The sequence below is a fragment of the Corvus hawaiiensis genome, chromosome 36, assembly GCF_020740725.1.
Source record: "Corvus hawaiiensis isolate bCorHaw1 chromosome 36, bCorHaw1.pri.cur, whole genome shotgun sequence".
Classification (NCBI taxonomy): Eukaryota; Metazoa; Chordata; class Aves; order Passeriformes; family Corvidae; genus Corvus; species Corvus hawaiiensis.
The window spans coordinates 1,701,066-1,721,875 of NC_063248.1; the positions used below are offsets into that span (position 1 = coordinate 1,701,066).

The 20,810-nt window shown below is 69.6% G+C and overlaps 2 protein-coding genes across 2 annotated transcripts in view; one reads left to right on the forward strand and one right to left on the reverse strand.

Moving 5' to 3' along the window:
• The window catches only part of MRPS24 (mitochondrial ribosomal protein S24), a 2,066-nt gene extending 1,594 nt beyond the window's left edge, over positions 1-472 (forward strand). Inside the window, 2 exon segments of the mRNA XM_048290051.1 lie at positions 315-321; positions 420-472. Of these exon segments, the coding sequence (XP_048146008.1) occupies positions 315-321; positions 420-472 (60 nt within the window).
• Positions 473-582: 110 nt separating this feature from the next.
• Positions 583-20,577, reverse strand: NPC1L1 (NPC1 like intracellular cholesterol transporter 1). The gene is given in 20 exon segments (XM_048290052.1): positions 583-959; positions 1,697-1,859; positions 1,938-2,051; positions 4,106-4,337; positions 5,283-5,433; positions 6,235-6,290; positions 6,703-6,817; positions 7,688-7,815; positions 7,894-8,084; positions 9,222-9,311; positions 10,601-10,738; positions 11,430-11,557; positions 12,256-12,370; positions 12,874-13,056; positions 13,749-13,877; positions 15,171-15,343; positions 15,421-15,521; positions 16,309-16,799; positions 16,801-17,826; positions 19,656-20,577. Coding segments are annotated over 20 exon segments (4,155 nt in total). The 5' UTR covers positions 19,710-20,577.
• Between the last annotated feature and the right edge of the window lie 233 nt (positions 20,578-20,810).

The window sequence follows — 20,810 nt, forward strand, 5'->3', positions numbered from 1 at the left end:
CACAGTGCCCCTGTGCCCCATGGGGCCGTGTCCCTGTGCCCACTGTGTCCCTGTGCCCCACGGGGCCGTGTCCCTGTGCCCACTGTGTCCCTGTGCCCACTGTGTCCCTGTGCCCCACGGGGCCGTGTCCCTGTGCCCACTGTGTCCCTGTGCCCACAGTGCCCATGTGCCCCATGGGGCCGTGTCCCTGTGCCCACTGTGTCCCTGTCCCCACAGTGCCCATGTGCCCCATGGGGCTGTGTCCCTGTGCCCACTGTGTCCCTGTCCCCACAGTGCCTGTGTGCCCCAATGGGGCCATGTCCCTGTCCCCACAGTGCCCCTGTGCCCCACGGGGTCGTGTCCCTGTGTCCCTGTGCCCACTGTGTCCCTGTGCCCCATGGGGCCGTGTCCCTGTGCCCACTGTGTCCCTGTCCCCACAGTGCCCCCGTGCCCCACGGGGCCGTGTCCCTGTGTCCCCCACACAGCCCCATGATGTCCCCCTGCCCCATGTGTCGCTGTCCCCCTGTGCCCCACATGTCCCTGTGCCCACAGTGCCCATCGGCTTGTCCCCACGGTGTCCTTGTGCCCCACACACCCCTGTCCCTACGGTGTCCTTGTGCCCCACATCGTGTCCCCACGTCCCCAACCCCTGGCACATTTGGGAGCCGAGGCGCAGCACCCCTTCCCCCCCCAGCCCTGCCCATCCCAGTCCATCCAGTCCAGGATCTGACAAAACAGTTTAAATAGAAAAGGGGGGGCACGGGGGGGGACTGGGGGGGCGGGGGGGCTCAGCCTTTCCCAGACACCCCCTCCTTGTCCTTGTCCGTGTCCTTTTCCTTTTCCTTTTCCTTTTTCCTTTTCCTTTTCCTTTTCCTTTTCCTTTTCCGTGTCCTTGAAGTAGGGGTTGCCAAGGACCAGCCCCGCACCCTGTGCCCTGTCCCCCGCCGTGTCCTCCCCCGCTGGCACCCGCGGCCTGGGCCCTGTGGGGACAACGGGGACGGTGCCAGGCTGTCCCTGTGCCCCGGGGATGGGGACACGGGGGACAACGGGGACGGTGCCAGGCTGTCCCTGTGCCCCGGGGATGGGGACACGGGGGACAAGGGGGACGGTGCCAGGCTGTCTCTGTGCCCCGGGGATGGGGACACGGGGGACAACGGGGACGGTGCCAGGCTGTCCCTGAGACCTGGGGGGCCGGAGGGCACGAGGGGGGGTGGGGACAATGGGGGGACAACGGGGACGGTGCCAGGCTGTCCCTGTGCCCTGGAGTGAGGATTCGAGGCTGGGGTGGGGACACGGGGTACAGTGGTGCCGGTGCCAGCCTGTCCCTGTCCCCAGGGGTGACCCGGGGGTACAGTGGTGCCGGTGCCAGCCTGTCCCTGTCCCCAGGGGTGACCCGGGGGTACAGTGGTGCGGTGCCAGCCTGTCCCTGTCCCCAGGGGTGACACGGGGGTACAGTGGTGCCGGTGCCAGCCTGTCCCTGTCCCCAGGGGTGACCCGGGGGTACAGTGGTGCCGGTGCCAGCCTGTCCCTGTCCCCAGGGGTGACCCGGGGGTACAGTGGTGCCGGTGCCAGCCTGTCCCTGTCCCCAGGGGTGACACGGGGGTACGGTGGTGCCGGTGCCAGCCTGTCCCTGTCCCCGGGGGGGGTGACCCGGGGGTACAGTGGTGCCGGTGCCAGCCTGTCCCTGTCCCGGGGGGGGGGGTGACCCGGCCCGTACCGATGTAGCTGAGCAGCACGGGCAGGAAGACCAGGCCGTGTGCCAGCCCCACCAGGGTGATGATGAGGTTGAGGCGGAAGAAGAAGATCTGGACGAGCCGCGCCTTGGCGAACGCCAGCACCACCACGCCCGGCAGGTTGGTCATGGCCACCCCGGCCACCACCTGCGGGGACAGCGGCCACCCTCAGCGACACGGGCTGGCCCCATCCCATCAGGTGTCCCCAGTGTCCCCCGTGCCCACCTTGCTGCCCATGGTGACCGTGGCCTCGGTGGCTCGTGCCACCCGCGTGGGCTGGCGGCTGTGGGCGAAGGCGCAGGTGATGTGGGACACGAACTCCACCGAGATGCCCACAGCCTGCGGGGACACGGCGCTGTCAGCCCGGGCACCACCCGTACCCCCAGAGCCACCCCCTGTGCCCCACGGGCCTGTGCCACCTCAGGTCTCTGTGCCACCCACCCTGCGTTTCCTGTGTCTCTGTCCCACCCCACATCCCCGTGCCACTCTATGTGTCCCAAATCCCGTGCCACCCCACACATCCCATGTCCCCGTGCCACCCCACATGCCCCATGTCCTGTGCCGCCTCATATGCCTGTGCCACCCCACAGTTCCCATATCCGCGTGCCACCCCATATCCCCCATAGCACCGTGCCACCCCATGTCCCCGTGCCACTCCATATCCCCCATAGCACCGTGCCACCCCATATCCCCCATGTCCCTGTGCCATCCCATATCCCCATGTCTCTGTGCCACCCCATATCCCCCATATCCCCGTGCCACCTCATATCCCCCATGTCCCTGTGCCATCCCATATCCCCATGTCCCTGTGCCACCCCATATCCCCCAGGTCCCCCGTGCCACCCATGTCCCCCATGTCCCTGTGCCACCCCATATCCCCGTGCCACTCCATATCCCCATGCCCCCATGCCACCCCATATCCCCATGTCACTGTGCCACCCCATATCCCCCATGTCCCTGTGCCACCCCATATCCCCGTGCCACCCCATATCCCCATGTCCCCGTGCCATCCCATATCCCCCATATCCCCGTGCCACTCCATATCCCCATGTCCCCGTGCCACCCCATATCCCCATGTCCCCGTGCCATCCCATATCCCCCATATCCCCGTGCCACTCCATATCCCCATGTCCCCGTGCCACCCCATATCCCCCATATCCCCGTGCCACTCCATATCCCCATGTCCCTGTGCCACCCCATATCCCCCATATCCCCGTGCCACCCCATATCCCCCATATCCCCGTGCCACCCCATATCCCCATGTCCCCGTGCCACCCCATATCCCCCATGTCCCTGTGCCACCCCATGTCCCCATGTCCCTGTGCACCCCATGTCCCCATGTCCCCGTGCCACCCCCATATCCCCCATGTCCCTGTGCCACTCCATATCCCCATGTCCCTGTGCCACCCCATGTCCCCATGTCCCCGTGCCACCCCATATCCCCATGTCCCCGTGCCATCCCATATCCCCCATGTCCCTGTGCCATCCCATATCCCCATGTCCCTGTGCCACCCCATATCCCCCAGGTCCCCCGTGCCACCCCATGTCCCCCATGTCCCTGTGCCACCCCATATCCCCGTGCCACTCCATATCCCCATGCCCCCATGCCACCCCATATCCCATGTCACTGTGCCACCCCATATCCCCATGTCCCTGTGCCACCCCATATCCCCGTGCCACCCCATATCCCCATGTCCCCGTGCCATCCCATATCCCCCATATCCCCGTGCCACTCCATATCCCCATGTCCCCGTGCCACCCCATATCCCCATGTCCCCCGTGCCATCCCATATCCCCCATATCCCCGTGCCACTCCATATCCCCATGTCCCCGTGCCACCCCATATCCCCCATATCCCCGTGCCACTCCATATCCCCATGTCCCTGTGCCACCCCATATCCCCCATATCCCCGTGCCACCCCATATCCCCCATATCCCCGTGCCACCCCATATCCCCATGTCCCCGTGCCACCCCATATCCCCCATGTCCCTGTGCCACCCCATGTCCCCATGTCCCTGTGCCACCCCATGTCCCCATGTCCCCGTGCCACCCCATATCCCCCATGTCCCTGTGCCACTCCATATCCCCATGTCCCTGTGCCCACCCCATGTCCCCATGTCCCCCGTGCCACCCCATATCCCCATGTCCCCGTGCCATCCCATATCCCCCATATCCCCGTGCCATCCCATATCCCCCATATCCCCGTGCCACCCCATATCCCATGTCCCCGTGCCATCCCATATCCCCATGTCCCTGTGCCATCCCATATCCCCATGTCCCTGTGCCACCCCATATCCCCATATCCCCGTGCCACCCCCATATCCCCCATGTCCCCGTGCCACCCCATATCCCCATGTCCCTGTGCCACCCCATGTCCCCGCTGTGCCCGCACCGCCACGAGGTTGATGAGTGCCACGGCGTTGTAGGGCACGCTCCAGAGTGCCATGCAGCCCACGGTGTCCAGCAGCACCATGGCGATGGTCAGCAGCGTGGCCAGGCTGGAGCGCAGGTCCATGCCCAGCAGCAGGAAGGACACGGCGAAGGTGGGCACGAGGCACAGTGCCAGCATCACCAGCCCCTCGTACACCACGGTCAGGTACTGCTCGTAGTACACGTACGTCACCCTGCGGGGACAGCGCCCGGGGGCACCGCTTGGCACCGGCTGTGGCACCGGCGTGGCACTGGGGAGCCCGAGATGGGCATCGAGCACCCCAAAACGGGCACTGGGTACACCGGTGTGGGCACTGGGCACCCCAAAATGGGCACTGGGTACACTGATAGGGACACTGTGGCTCCCCAGAATGGCACTGGGCACCCCAATACAGGACTGGGCACCCCAATACAGGACTGGGCACCCCAAAACGAGGACTGGGTACACTGATATGGGCACTGGGCACCCCAAAATGGGCACTGGGTACACTGATAGGGGCACTGTGGCTCCCCAGAATGGCACTGGGCACCCCAATACAGGACTGGGCACCCCAAAATGGGCACTGGGTACGCTGGTATGGGCACTGGGTACATTGATATGGGCACTGGGCACCCCAAAACAGGGACCGGGTACACTGATAGGGGCACTGTGGCTCCCCAGAATGGCACTGGGCACCCCAATATACAGCACTGGGCACCCCAAAGCAGCACCAGGCACCCTGACATGGGCACCCCTTAACTGGTCATCCCGTACCTGGGCACTGCCTGAGTTGGGGACCCCTCTAATCCCTGACTGGGCACCCATTTGTGACCCCCATCACAAATTCTGGGGCACCCCCGGCACCCCAGGATGGGCATCCTGACCTGGGCACCTCTAACTGGGAACCCCTAAAATGGGCACCCACACTGACCCCTGACCGGGGCACCCACTTGTGACCCCACCAGCCCAGCACCCCCGAACGGGCACCCCGACCTGGGCACCTCTAACTGGGAACCCCTTAACTGGGAACCCCTAACTGGGGCACCTACCCATGACCCCCGTGAAGGGCTCTGGGCACCCCCAGCACCAGAATGGGCACCCCTCGCTGGGCACCCGCTGCTGACCCCCGCGCCCGTGGCGTCCCCGCGGTGCCACTCACGTGTAGGGGAAGACGCGGAAGGCGGGGTCGGTGCCGGGCACCCTGCGCAGGGTGTGGGTGATGCGCTCGGCCAGGGCACGGGCAGCGCGCAGGGCGGCCGTGAACTCCTGCGAGGTGCGGAGCGGCCGCTGGTACGCCATGAACCGCGACGCTGCGGGCACCGGGGGGCAGCGGTCACTCCGGGGGCACGGGGCACTCTGGGGGCAATGGGCACCATGGGGGCAGAGGGGAGTCCGGAGGGCAGCGGGCACCATGGGGGCAATGGGCATTCTGGGGACAGCGGGCACTCTGGGGGCAGCGGTCACTCCGGGGGCATGGGGCACTCTGGGGGCAATGGGCACTCTGGGGGCAGCGGTCACTCTAGGGGCACGGGGCACCATGGGGGCAATGGGCATTCTGGGGACAGCGGTCACTCTGGGGGCAGCGGTCACTCCGGGGGCACGGGGCACTCTGGGGGCAATGGGCACCATGGGGGCAGCGGTCACTCTGGGGACAGTGGTCACTCCAGGAGCATCAGTCACCACGGGTGCAGCGGTCACTCCAGAGGGCAGCGGTCACTCCAGGGCCAGCGGGCACCACGGGGGCAGTGGTCACTCCAGGGAAAGCGGGCACTCCAGTGGCCACCCCGAGGGCAGCAGTTACCTCCAGGGGGGCAGTGGCTACCCCTGGGGTCAGCAGCCACCACGGGGCACAGCCGTCACCGCTGGCAATCAGTGGTCACTGCCGGGGGACGGTGGCCACCCCGGGGGGCAGTGGTCACCCCTGCGGTCAGTGGCCACCATGGGGGCAGCGGCCACCACAGAAGACAGCAGCCACCACTGGGAATCAGCAGCCACCCCCAGGGACAGTGGCTACCACGGGGGTCAGTGGCCACCCCCAGGGACAGTGGTCACCGCCGGGTTCAGTGGCCACGCCCGGAGCCCTGTCCCCCCCGTGTGCCCCCCGCACTCACCCAGGATGGTGCCGTTGGCATCCATGTTCACCGCGGTGTCGTAGGCGCCCAGGCCCCTGTGAGGACAGGGGGACACCCAGGGGGGTCAGGGGGCCACCCGGGGCCACCCGGCGAGTGGCCACGCTGGGGCTCGAGTGCCCACGCTGGGCCGTGCTGGGCCTCACTGGCCGGGACCCTGCGGGTGTCCCCACAGGTGGCACCGAGCCCTGGGTGTCCCCCCAGGTGGAACCCACCCCTAGATGTCCCCACAGGTGGCACCGAGCCCTGGGTGTCCCCACAGGTGGCACCGAGCCCCAGGTACCCCTCCAGATGACACCAACCCCTGAGCGTCCCCACAGGTGGCACCCACCCCTAGATGCCCCCACAGTGCCACCCACCTCTGTGTCCCCCTGGGTGGCATCTACCCCGTGTGTCCCCCTGGTGCCACCCCTCAGTGCCCCTCCCGGTGCCACCCCCGGTGCCACGTACCCCTTGGCACACTGCAGGTTGGGCCGGTCCTGCAGGAACCAGGGCAGGAAGCGCTGGAACTCCTCGGCCGTGGGGCGCCGCATCCACTGCAGGCACTGTTGGCAGCTCAGGTCACCTGCGGGCACACGGCGGGGTCAGCGCGGGCATCGCGGTGGACATCCAAAGGGCACCCAGTGGTCATCACAGTGGGCACCCAGTGGGAACCGTGGTAGGCAGCTAGTGGCCACCCAATGGACACCCAACAGGCACCCAATGGTCATCTCAGTGGGCACCCAATGGCCACCATGGTGGGCACCCAATGGATACCCAATGGGCACCCAATGGTCATCTCAGTGGGCACCCAATGGCCACCATGGTGGGCACCCAATGGATACCCAATGGGCACCCAATGGACATCCAACAGGCACCCAATGGCCATCTCAGTGGGCACCCAATGGCCACCATGGTCAGCACCCAATGGGTACCCAATGGGCACCCAATGGTCGTCACAGTGGGCACCCAATGGACACCCAACAGGCACCCAATGGATACCCAATGGGCACCCAATGGTCATCTCAGTGGGCACCCAATGGACACCCAACAGGCACCCAATGGATACCCAATGGGCACCCAGTGGTCATCACAGTGGGCACCCAACAGATACCCAATGGGCACCCAATGGACATCCAACAGGCACCCAATGGCCATCTCAGTGGGCACCCAATGGCCACCATGGTGCTCACCCAACATACACCCCAAGGACCACCATGGTGGGCACCCAATGGCCATTGCGGTGGACACTGAATGGACACCAAGGACCACCATGGTGGGCATCCAATGGCCACCCAATGGCCATCATGACGGTCACCCAGCATGCACCCAAGGACCACCATGGTGGGCACCCAATGGCCATTGCGGTGGACACTGAATGGACACCAAGGACCACCATGGTGGGCACCCAAAGGCCACCACAGAGCACCCTCTGCCCCCCAGGCCCCACACTCACTGCTGGTGGAGGGGCAGAACTTCCCCTCGTCCGGCCCGGACTGGTGGAAGCGGCAGCAGTGCCCTATGGGGTTCAGCCAGTCCAGGAAATCGTCCACCCACGAGGTGGCCGGGATGGCCAGGTAGGACCTGGGTGGGGACACGGGGCTGGCAGGAGCCGGGCACGGCCAGCCCAGGTGCCCTCTGGGTGGCCCCGGGGTCACTCACACGTTGGGGAAGAGCGTGGCCAGCTGGATGGTCTGGGTGAGCGAGTCGGCGTCGCAGCCGGCACTGGAGCAGATGGCGTTGGTGCCGTTGGCCGAGGAGAAGTTGTAGCCACCCGTGGTGATGAAGTAGGTGGGGACACCCACGGCCAGGTACTGGTTCAGCGCCGAGAAGTACTGGAGCATGTACGAGTCCTGGGGACGGCCTCGCGTCAGCGCTGCGGCACCCACGGGTGGCACAAAGGGGTCCCAAAAGGGGTCCCCAAAGGGGTCCCAGCATCCCCCCGTGTCCCCACGCGGGGCCGTGTCACCCACTCTGGCACTCTCAGGGTCCTGGGGGGTCCCCAAAGGGATCCCAAAAGGGATCCCAAAAGGGGTCCCCAAAAGGGGTCCCCAAAAGTGGTCCCAGCATCCCCGTGTGTCCCCACGCGGGGCCGTGTCACCCACTCTGGCACCCACGGGTGGCACAAAGGGGTCCCCAAAAGGGGTCCCCAAAGGGGTCCCAGCATCCCGTGTGTCCCCACGCGGGGCCGTGTCACCCACTCTGGCACCCTCAGGGTGCTGGGGGGTCCCCAAAAGGGGTCCCAAAACGGGTCCCAGCATCCCCGTGTGTCCCACGAGGGGCCGTGTCACCCACTCTGGCACCCACGGGTGGCACAAAGGGGTCCCAAAAGGGGTCCCCAAAGGGGTCCCAGCATCCCCGTGTGTCCCCACGCAGGGCCGTGTCACCCACTCTGGCACCGTCAGGGTGCTGGGGGGTCCCTGAGGGGGTCACTGTGTGGGGCTGTGTCAGCTCCCTCCGTGTGTCCCCATACAGCGCCACGTCACCCACCCAGCACCCACAGGGGTGGCTCAGAGGGGTCACCCCCACATGTCCCCTATAGGGCCGTGTCACCCCCCATGTCCCCTATAGGGCCGTGTCACCCCCCACATGTCCCCTATAGGGCCGTGTCACCCCCGTGTCCCCTATAGGGCCGTGTCACCCCCACATGTCCCCTATAGGGCCGTGTCACCCCCACATGTCTCCTATAGGGCCGTGTCACCCCCCACATGTCCCCTATAGGGCCGTGTCACCCCCACATGTCCCCTATAGGGCCGTGTCACCCCCCCATGTCCCCTATAGGGCCGTGTCACCCCCCGTGTCCCCTATAGGGCCGTGTCACCCCACATGTCCCCTATAGGGCCGTGTCCACCCCCGTGTCCCCTATAAGGCCGTGTCACCCCACATGTCCCCTATAGGGCCGTGTCACCCCCCGTGTCCCCAGAGCTTCCCCCATGGGTGCCACCCCCCGGATGTCCCCCCACGCTGTCCCCTCCCTCGCGTGTCCCCACCTCGGGCAGCGCCAGCTCCTGGTCCAGCCCCACGGACACCTGGAAGAGCAGGAAGAGCCCGGCGCAGGCCAGGAACAGGAACAGCAGCACCTGGGGGGGGAGGGGGGGCTCCTGTTCAGGGACCCTCGGGACCCCCCCAAACCCCCCCACGGACCCCCCAAACCCCCAAACCCCCCTACCGACCCCCCAAACCTCCCATGGACCCCCCATACCCCCCCTACCGACCCCCCATACCCCAGACCCCCTCACGGACCCCCCCAAACCCCCAAACTCCCCCACGGACCCCCAAAAACCCCCACGGACCCCCCATATCCCCCAAACCCCCAAACTCCCCTACGGGCCCCCCCATATCCCCCAAACCCCCCTACCGACCCCCCAAACCCCCAAACACCCCCACGGACCCCCCAAAACCCCAGAAATCCCCACGGACCCCCCAAAACCCCAAAAACCCCCACGGGCCCCCCCATATCCCCCAAACCCCCCTACCGACCCCCCAAACCCCCAAACAACCTCACGGACCCCCCAAACCCCCAAAAACCCCCACGGACCCCCCATATCCCCCAAACCTCCCCACCGACCCCCTCCTGTCCCCCCAACCCTCCCAGATGCCCCCCAGTGCCCCCCATCCCCCCTATACCCTCCATGCCCCCCACAGCCTCGTGCCCCACATCATCCCAGTGCCCCCCATTTACCCCCAGCCCCCCAGTGGCCCCCCAGTGCCCCCCGTGCCCCCCAGTGCTCCCCTGTGCCCCCAGTGCCCCCCCGTGTCCCCCAATGCTCCCCAGTGCCCCTCAGTGCCTCCGTGCCCCCATTCTCCCCGTGCTCCCAGTGCTCCCAGTGCCCCCCGTGCCCCCATTCCCCCATTCCCCCCGTGCCCCCGTGCCCCCCAGTGCCCCCATTCTCCCCGTGCCCCCGTGCCCCCCAGTGCCCCCCAGTGCCCCCGTGCCCCCCCGTGCCCCCCGTGCCCCAGTGCCCCCCATTCCCCCCAGTGCCCCCCAGTGCCCCCCGTGCCCCCCGTGCCCCCCGTGCCCCGTGCCCCCCAGTGCCCCCCAGTGCTCCCGTGCCCCCGTGCCCCCCGTGCCCCAGTGCCCCCCATTCCCCCCAGTGCCCCCCAGTGCCCCCCAGTGCCCCCGTGCCCCCCGTGCCCCCCGTGCCCCAGTGCCCCCCATTCCCCCCAGTGCCCCCCAGTGCCCCCCCGTGCCCCCCAGTGCCCCCCCATTCCCCCCATTCCCCCCGTGCCCCCCGTGCCCCCGTGCCCCCCAGTGCCCCCATTCTCCCCGTGCCCCCAGTGCCCCCCAGTGCCCCCCAGTGCCCCCATTCCCCCCGTGCCCCCGTGCCCCAGTGCCCCCCATTCCCCCCGTGCCCCCCGTGCCCCTCACCACGGCGGGCCGCACGAGGGGGTGCAGCAGCAGGGGGGTGTAGTAGCGCTCGAGGAAGGGGCGCAGCAGCCGCGCCCCCGCCCCGCCCGGGCCGCCCTTGCCCGTCCCGCAGCAGCAGCAGAGATCGAAGCGCCCGGCCTGGGGGCACGGCGGGCTTGGCACAGCAGCTCCGGGCCCCCCCGCACCCCGCGGGTGTCCCCTGCTCATCCCGGGCACAGCCTGGGGACCCCGCACCCACCCTGGGGATCCCACACCCACCCTGGGGACCCCACACCCACCCTGGGCAACCTATACCCACCCCACACCCACTCTGGGGACCCCGCACCCACCCTGGGGTCCCACACCCACCCCACACCCACCCTGGGGACCTCCTGCTCACCCTGGGGACCCCGCACCCACCCTGGGGAACCCGCACCCACCTGGGGAACCTCACACCCACCCTGGGGACCTCCTGCTCACCCTGGGGACCCCACACCCACCCTGGGGTCCCCACATCCACCCTGGGGACACCACACCCACCCTGGGACCCCACATCCACCCTGGGGACCCCACACCCACCTCACACCCACCCTGGGGACCCTCTCACCCACCCTGGGGAAGCTCACACCCACCCCACACCCACCCTGGGGACCCCACACCCACCTCACACCCACCCTGGGACCTCCTGCTCACCCTGGGGACCCCACACCCACCCTGGGGTCCCCACACCCACCTCACACCCACCCTGGGGACCCCACGCTCACCCTGGGCACTCCATACCCACTCCGTGCCCACCCCGTGCCCCCTCCCCTCGCCCCCCCGGTGCCCCCCCGGTGCCCCCCGGTGCCACCTCCTGCCGCCGGTTGTCCAGCGCCACCAGCGCCACGAACCCCGACATCTGCAGCACGAAGTCGAAGGCGATGGCGAGCGCGGCCGTGAGCGCGAACGTGCGCACGGCGGGCATGGACGAGAGGGCACCTGCGGGACCCCCGGCACCCCGCGGGCCACCGGGACCTCCGTGGCACTCCCCTGTCGCCTCCCCTGGCACTCCCGTGTCACCAGGACCCCATGCCAGCCCCCCCACAGCACACCAACCCCCCCCCGTCCCGTCCCCCTTGTCCCCCATGTCCCTGTGCCCCCCATGTGCCCCCGAGCACCCCCATGTGCCCCCGAGCACCCCCCTGTCCCTGCGCCCCTCGTGCCCCCTGTCCCCTGTCCCCCGGTGCCCTTGGTCCCCCCCCCGTGCCCCCTTGTGCCCTGGTCTCACGTCTCCCTGTCCCCCCCCATGTCCCCCCCTTGTCCCCTGTCCTGTGCCCCCCCATGTCCCTGTGCCCCCCATGTGCCCCTGAGCACCCCCCTGTCCCTGTGCCCCCCATGTGCCCCCCGTGCGCCCCCGAGCACCCCCATGTCCCTGTGCCCCCCATGTGCCCCCCGTGTGCCCCCGAGCACCACCATGTCCCTGCGCCCCTCGTGCCCCCTGTCCCCCGGTGCCCTTGGTCCCCCCCCCGTGCCCCCCTTGTGCCCCTGGTCTCACGTCTCCCTGTCCACCCCTGTCCCTGTGCCTCCCGTGCCACCTCCATCCCCCTGTGCCCCCCGTGCCACCTCCATGTCCCTGTAGCCCCGGTGCCCCCCGTGCCCCGCGGTGCCCCCGGTGCCCCTGGTCGCCGCCGACTCACCGAGCAGGAAGCAGACGGCCTCGGAGAGGCTGCAGAGCAGCATGCTGGGTGCCACCTGTGCCAGCACCCGCCCCAGGTGCTGCTCCCGCGTCTCGCCCGGCTCCCGCTGCGACTGCTGCTGCCCGGGGCGGGTCAGGGGCAGCCCGGGCACCCCCCCGCTCCGGGGCACCCCCCGCTCCGGGGCACCCCCGCAGGGACCCCCCGCTCCGAGCAGACACCCGCCGGAAACCCCTCCCGGTGCCCCAGGGGCACCTCCCGCCCGCCCACCCGAGGGTGCCCACCTGCCCCGCGGGGACCCCCCAGGACCCCCCTTAGGGACACATTCCCCACGGGAATCCCAAAAGTGCGCCTGTGCCCCATGGGGACACCTGTCCCCAAAGGTGCCCCCATGCCCGCAGGTACCCCAAGATGCCCCTGTGCCCCACAGGTGCCCCGTGCCTCACGGACAGCCCCATCTCCAAGGTGCCCCTGTGCCCCACAGGTGCCCCCGTGCCCCACGGACAGCCCCATCTCCAAGGTGCCCCTGTGCCCCCCGTCCCGTGGGGATCCCTGTCCCCCACAGGCGCCCCTGTGCCCCACAGGTGCCCGCATGCCCACAGGTGCCCCCACCCCACGGACCTGGAACTCCTGCACGAAGATGAAGATGTTGTCGGCGCCCACGGCCAGCACGAGGAAGGGCACGACCTCGATGATGATGAGGGACGAGGGCAGCCCCAGCAGCGCCAGGAGCCCCATGGATGCCACCGTGGCGCCCAGCACCACGAGGATGCCACCCAGCGCCAGCGTCACCTTCGACTCCACCTGCGGCACCCCGAGCTCAGCACACCCAGCTCACCCCCTGCCAGCCCCGAACCCCCCCGGGGTGCACCGGGACCCTCCACCCCCATCCCCGAACCCCCCCCGGGGTGCACCGGGACCCTCCACCCCCATCCCCGAACCCCCCCCGGGGTGCACCGGGACCCTCCACCCCCATCCCCGAACCCCCCCGGGACGCACCGGGACCCTCCAGCACCCCCGAATCCCCCGGGGTGCACCGGGACCCTCCACCCCCATCCCCGAACCCCCCCGGGGTGCACCGGGACCCTCCACCCCCATCCCCGAACCCCCCCCGGGGTGCACCGGGACCCTCCACCCCCATCCCCGAACCCCCCCCGGGGTGCACCGGGACCCTCCACCCCCATCCCCGAACCCCCCCGGGACGCACCGGGACCCTCCAGCACCCCCGAACCCCCCCGGGGTGCACCGGGACCCTCCACCCCCATCCCCGAACCCCCCCTGGGGCGCACCGGGACCCTCCAGCACCCCCGAACCCCCCCTGGGGCGCACCGGGACCCTCTGCCAGCCCCGAACCCCCCTGGGGCGCACCGGGACCCTCCACCCCCATCCCCGAACCCCCCCGGGGTGCACCGGGACCCTCTGCCAGCCCCGAACCCCCCCTGGCTCACCGGGACCCTCCATCCCCCCCGTGTCCCCCCCGTGCCCCCCGGGCTCACCAGGACTCTCCTCCAGGCCGTGTACTCGCCCAGGGCCAGCGCGATGTAGACGAAGACCACCAGGTAACTGGTGGCGAACACCGGGACGTCCTCCCCGCTCGTGCGGTTGATCTCGTCCTCCAGAGAGCGCTGAGGGCACAGCGACAGCTGAGGGGGCACCGCGCACCCCCCGCCCCGCAAAGGGGGCACAAGGGGCACGGGGGGGTACCGGGGGCACGGGGACATAGAGGGGGAGCAGGGACATGGATGGCACTGGGGGCACCCAGGGACACGGGGGGGACACGGGGACAGGAAAGAACACGGGGGCACCAGGGACATGGGGGGCATGGAGGGGGCACGGGGGACATGGAGGGGACGCAGGGACAGGGGGGGCACAGGGGTATGAAAGGGACGAGGGGACACCGGGGGCACTGCGGGGGCAGAGGACACGGAACCATGGGGGGCACAGGGGACATGGAGGGGACACAGGGACGTGGGCGGCACCAGAGCAATGGGGGGCACTGGGGGACAGGGACATGGAGGGGACACGGGGGCACCAGGGGCACAGGGGCGTGGAGGGGACACAGGGACAGGGGGGCACAGGGGACATGGAGGGGGCACAGGACCATGGGGGGCACCGGGGGCACGGCGGGGACACCGAACCTTGGGGAGCAGCGGGGGCACTGCGGGGGCACGGCGGGGACACGGGACCATGGGGGGCACAGGGGACATGGAGGGGACACGGGGGGCACCGGGGGCACTGCGGGGGCACGGCGGGGACACCGGACCATGGGGGGCACCGGGGGCACGGCGGGGACACAGAACCATGGGGGGCACAGGGGACAGGGAGGGGACACGGGACCATGGTGGGCACCGAGGGGCACAGCGGGGGCACAGCGGGGGCACGGCAGGGACACGGGACCATGGGGGGCACAGGGGACACGGAGGGGACACGGGGGGGCACCGGGGGCACTGCGGGGGGCACCGGGGGCACGGCAGGGACACAGAACCATGGGGGGCACAGGGGACAGGGAGGGGACACAGAACCATGGTGGGCACCGGGGGCACGGCGGGGACACGGGACCATGGTGGGCACCGAGGGCACAGCGGGGGCACAGCGGGGGCACAGCGGGACACGGGACCATGGGGGGCACCGGGGACACGGAGGGGACACAGAACCATGCGGGGCACAGGGGACAGGGAGGGGACACAGAACCATGCGGGGCACCGGGGGCACAGCGGGGACACCGGACCATGGTGGGCACCGAGGGCACAGCGGGGGCACAGCGGGGGCACAGCGGGGACACGGGACCATGGGGGGCACAGGGGACACGGAGGGGACACAGAACCATGGGGGGCGCAGGGGACAGGGAGGGGACACAGAACCATGCGGGGCACCGAGGGCACAGCGGGGGCACAGCGGGGACCCCGCGGGGGCCGCACCTCTGCCATGAAGGTGACCGAGAGGTTGCGGCCGTGCTGCCGCTGGAAGTCGCGCACGACCTGCAGGAAGCGGCGCTCCCAGCTCTGCGCCCACTCGAGGCGCGGGTCCCCCGGCTCGAAGTTGTTCAGCGAGTAGGTGACGATCAGCGCCTCGGCCTCCGTGTACTCCGAGTCTGCGGGGACACGGCGGTGAGGGCGCGGGGACACGCGTGGCTGGCATCCCCGGTGCCCCCCCCGGTGCCCCCCGTACCGCGGTAGCCGCCCAGGGCGATGTAGGGGAACACGGGCCCGCCGTACGCGGCCATGCAGCTCAGCTCCAGCGCCGTGATGTCCTTGAAGGAGAGCGGGGAGCTGGTGGGGACACGGCCCGGGGGGGTCAGCGGGGGCTGTGCCCGCCCCGGCCCCTGCCCTGTGCCCGCCAGCGCCCGGGGGGGCACCCCAGAGCACCCCGCTGTGATGGGGGACACAGAGGTGGCACTTCAGAGGACCCTACAGTGATGGGGGACACAGAGGTGGCACTTCAGAGGACCCCGCTGTGATGGGGGACACAGAGGTGGCACTTCAGAGGACCCTACAGTGATGGGGGACACAGAGGTGGCACCTCAGAGGACCCCGCTGTGATGGGGGACAGAGAGGTGGCACCTGAGGACCCTACAGTGATGGGGGACACACGGGTGGCACCCCAGAGCCACAGCCTGGCACCCTACAGTGATGGAGGACACGCGGGTGGCACCCCAGAGCCACAGCCTGGCACCCTAAATGGTGAAGGACACAGAGGTGACACCTCAGAGCACCCTACAGTGATTCAGGACACAGAGGTGGCACCCCAGCTGTCCTGGGGGTCACACCGAGAGCACCCCAGCCCCAGAACCTGGCACCTCACGGGCACCTGGACGTGCTGGGGGACACAGCGGTGGCACTCCCGCCCCACAGCTGGGCACCCGACTAGCACCGTGCCACCTCCAGCACCCCCCAGATGTCACCGGACCCCCACAGCTGGGCACCCCACGGCCACCGTGCCACCTCCAGCACCCCCCAGATGTCACCGGACCCCCACAGCTGGGCACCCCACGGTCACCGTGCCCGCACCCCCAGCCCCTCACCATCCCCCGCAGCCCCCCGCGCCCGCAGCACGCACTTGACGCAGTACATGAGGTGGTCGTGCCAGTCCACGATGCTCTTGTCCTTGCCATCCTCCTGCATGGCCGTGAGCGCCAGGCGGCTGCCGTTGTTCTGGAAGTACTGGGTGACGCTGGACACGGCGCAGTCGCCCACGCTGGGCTCGGTGGGGTTCAGGGGGGCATAGCACACGTCCCGCAGGCTCACGTTCCTGCCCGCGCCCGGTGCCCACGCCGTGGTGGCTGCCAGCGTTTCCTGCAGCTCCAGCAGTGCCCGCAGCACGTCCTCGGCCAGGACCCCGCTGAAGTTCTTCGTGCCCAACACCACGGAGTCGTAGGTGAGCCCGGGCCGGCCCGGCGCCGTCACGATCACCTGGTTGGTGCGCAGGAAGGGCCCGAAGTGGCGGTCGTGGAACGCCTTCTCCTGCCTGGCACGGCTGCCCGGCGCCGACCACAGCTCCACGGGGTCCGTGGTGAGGCGCAGGGTCACCAGCCCAGCCGAGAGCCCCGCCGGTGGCCAGCACGGCCACCACCAGCACGGCCACGGGGTGCGTGGCCACCGCCGTGCCCCACCAGCGGAACGCCCGCTCCAGGGCGCGGTGCCAAGCGTCGCCCGCCCGCTCCGAGCACCCGCGGCCGCGTGGCTTCTGTGCCACCTCGGCGGTGCCCCTGCGGCACAGCACGGCCACCAGGAAGACGAGGGCGAGGACGGCGAAGATGAGGATGCAGATGACCAGCACGCCATCGGCCTCGCCCAGGCGGAACGGCGGCGGCGGGTCCGAGGGTGGCACCACGGGCGGGCAGGCCCGGGCGCAGTCCTGGCACGAGCAGGGCTCCTGGTCAGCGCTGGGCGCTTGGTCACAGCCCCACACGGGCGCGTCCAGCGGGGCGATGCCCTGGCCGGGCTCGGAGCCGTTGGGCAGCAGCTGGAAGTCGATCTGCAGCGGTGCCAGCCCGTTGTTCTTGTCGCCCTGGAAGTCCAGCCAGCGCTGGGCCGTGCACAGCTGGGCACCGTAGCGGCCGCACATGGTGGCGATGGCATAGCCGCCGGTGGCCGGCAGCCGCACGCCCTGGCACGAGGCGAAGGCGGCCTCGGCGAAGCGGGCGCGGTAGAAGAGCTGGTACTCCAGCACGGCGCGGGCACCGGGCACCAGGGCGTAGTCGGTGACGCGGGTGACGTTGGTGAACAGGCTCTGGTCGGGGCTGCAGATGTTGTGGCAGTAGAGGTTGGCGAAGTTGCGGGCACAGGCGGGGCACCGTGCCAGCACGGTGCCCGACAGCCCCACGCTGAGGCGCAGCGCGACGAGCTGCCCGTAGCTGCAGCAGACGCGCGTGGTGTCGTTGTCGCCGCGCACCAGCTCGGGGCACACGGAGCGCAGCAGTGCCAGCAGTGCCCCCGAGGCCACCCGCGCCGGCGTGTTGGACAGGCAGGGCACCTTGGAGGGCACCAGAGACACGTTGACCTCGGGGTTGGTGCCGCACTCGCCGTAGAAGGCGCAGACGCCGGCCTGGTGCGTGGGGGTCAGCGACGGCGATGCCTGCGGGGATGGGCGAGGGGACGGGTTGGTGGCGTGGCGGTGGCACCTCGAGGAGCCGCGTGGCACCTGATGGGTGCTGAGGAGGTGTCCCCACAGCTCTGCCACCTTCAGCACCCAAATGGCACCCAGGTGGCACCTGATGGGTGCTGAGGAGGTGTCCCCACAGCTCTGCCACCTTCAGCACCCAAATGGCACCCAGGTGGCACCTGATGGGCCCTGCAGAGGTGTTCCCACAGCTCTGCCACCTTTGGTTGTGTCAAATGGCACCCAAAGGGCACCACTGCAGTGTCCCCACAGCTCTGCCACCCCAGCCCCTCCAAAGGGCAACCGCTGCAGTGTCCCCCCACTCTGTCATCCCCCAGCCCCTCCAGATGGCACCCAAGTGGCACCTGATGGACGCTGCGGAGGTGTCCCCACAGCTCTGCCACCTTTGGTTGCTACAAATGGCACCCAAATGGCACCCAAAGGGCACCACTGCAGAGTCCCCACAGCTCTGTCACCCCCGGCCCCTCCAAATGGCACCTAAATGGCACCCAAAGGGCACCCAAAGGGCACCCAAATGGCATCCAGTGGGCACCCAAAGGGCACCACTGCAGTGTCCCCCCGCTCTGTCACCCCCAGTCCCTCCAGATGGCACCCAGGTGGCACCTGATGGGCACTGCAGAGGTGTCCCCACAGCTCTGCCACCCCCAGCCCCTCCAAATGCCACCCAAATGGCACCTAAATGCCACCCAAAGGGCACCACACCAGTGTCCCCACAGCTCTGCCACCCCCAGCCCCTCCAAATGGCACCCAGGTGGCACCTGATGGGCCCTGCAGAGGTGTCCCCACAGCTCTGCCACCTTCGGTTGTGTCAAATGGCACCCAAATGGCACCCAAAGGGCACCACTGCAGTGTCCCCACAGCTCTGTCACCCCCAGCCCCTCCAAATGTCACCCAAATGTCACCCAAATGGCACCCAAAGGGCACCCAAAGGGCAGCACTCCAGTGTCCCCCCACTCTGCCACCCCCAGCCCCTCCAAATGGCACCCAAATGGCACCTAAATGGCACCCAAGTGTCACCCAGCTGTCACCCAAAGGGCACCACAAGGGGCGGCTCTGCCACTCACCTCCCAGCTGCTCCGAATCGCCCCCGAGCGGCATCCAAAGGGCACCTCCCTGTCCCTGCCACCTCTAAATGGCACCCAAACGGTACCCGCTGGGTGCCACAACGGGCCCTGTCCCTGTCACCTCTGTCACCCAAACGGTACCCGCTGGGTGCCACAACGGGCCCTGTCCCTGTCACCTCTAAATGGCACCCGATGGGCACCACGAGGGTGTCCCCCGGTTCTGCCACCCCCAAACCTCCCAGGTGCCACCCAAACATCACCCAATGGATGCCACCATGAGGCTCCCTGATGTCACCCGGCCCCCAAATGTCACCCGACGGGCACCACACGAGTGTCCCCCCACCTGTGCCACCCCCAGCCCCTCGAAATGCCACCCAACAGGCGCCACAACCATGTCCCCTGGTTCTGCCAGCCCCAGTGGCCCCAAATGGCACCCAAAGGGCACCACGGCTGTGCCACCCTCAGCCCCTCCCTGGTGTCACCGCACGGGCACCGCTGTCCCCTGGCTCTGCCACCCTCCCCAGTGTCACCCGACGGGCACCGCTGTCCCCCTCCCGTGCCACCCTCCCCGGTGTCACCCCACGGGCACCGCTGTCCCCCTCCCGTGCCACCCTCCCCGTGTCACCCCACGGGCACCGCTGTCCCCCTCCCGTGCCACCCTCCGCCCCCGCGGTCCCCGCGTCCCTCCCGGTGCCACCCGCGGTGTCGCCGGTCCCCTACCAGCGCCAGGAGCGCGGCGAGCAGGGCTGCGGGCAGTGCCAGGCTGCCGGCCATGCTGACGGGGGGGTGTCCCCGGTGCCACCGGGCCCTATAAACCGGCCCCCCGCCCCCCGCGGTGCCACCCGGGGAGGGCCCTGCTGGCCTGATGGCCCCGGGGCCAATCAGCCCCGCGCGGGGCCGTAAATCCCGGGATCATTAACCCGGATCGATCGATCGATCCCGACGGGCGGGGCCGCGGCAACGCCGGCGCCCATTTGGGGAGAAAAACCGGGAATTCGGGAGCGCGGGGTGGCACGGGGTGGCGCTGCCAGCAGGGGTCACCCACGGGCAACGAAATGGGGAGAAAACCCGGGGATTCGGGAGCGCGGGGTGGCGGTGCCAGCAGGGGTCACCCATGGGTGCCAATTTGAGGAGAAAAACCGGGAATTTGGGAGCACGGGGTGGCGGTGCCAGCAGGGGTCACCCATGGGTGCTAATTTGGGGAGAAAACCGGGAATTCGGGAGCTCAGGGTGGCACGGGGTGCCAGCGGGGCGTCACCCACGGGCACTGTGACAGTACCAGTGCCACATCCCGCCCTGGTGTCCCCCACGGCGCGGGCAGGGACCCTGCGGTGCCGCTGCCATCCCGGCGGTGGCAGGGCCACCCCGATGCCATCCCAGCAGTGGCAGGGCCACCCCAATGCCATCCCAGCAGTGGCAGGGCCGTTCTGGTGCCATCCCAGCGGTGACAGGGCCATGCTGGTGCCATCCCAGCAGTGACAGGGCCACCCCGCTGCCATCCCGGCGGTGACAGGGCCACCCCGCTGCCATCCCAGCAGTGGCAGGGCCATGCTGGTGCCATCCCAGCAGTGGCAGGGCCACCCCGCTGCCACCCCGGCGGTGACAGGACCACCCGCTGCCATCCCCAGCAGTGACAGGGCCACCCCGCTGCCACCCTCGCGTGCCGCCGCCACCGCCCCGGTGCCCTGTGTCCCCGTGCCCGGCGGGTTCAGGGCCACCAGGGCAGCCTTGGACCCCGATAAGGCGCTGCCACCCCGATAAGGGGCTGGGCAGGGCCACACCCGCCGCTGACGCCACCGGGGTGTGGCAGTGCCACACCCGCACCCCCCTTCCCCCCCCCCCGGTCCCGGTGCCACCCCGAGCCCCCGCCGGGTC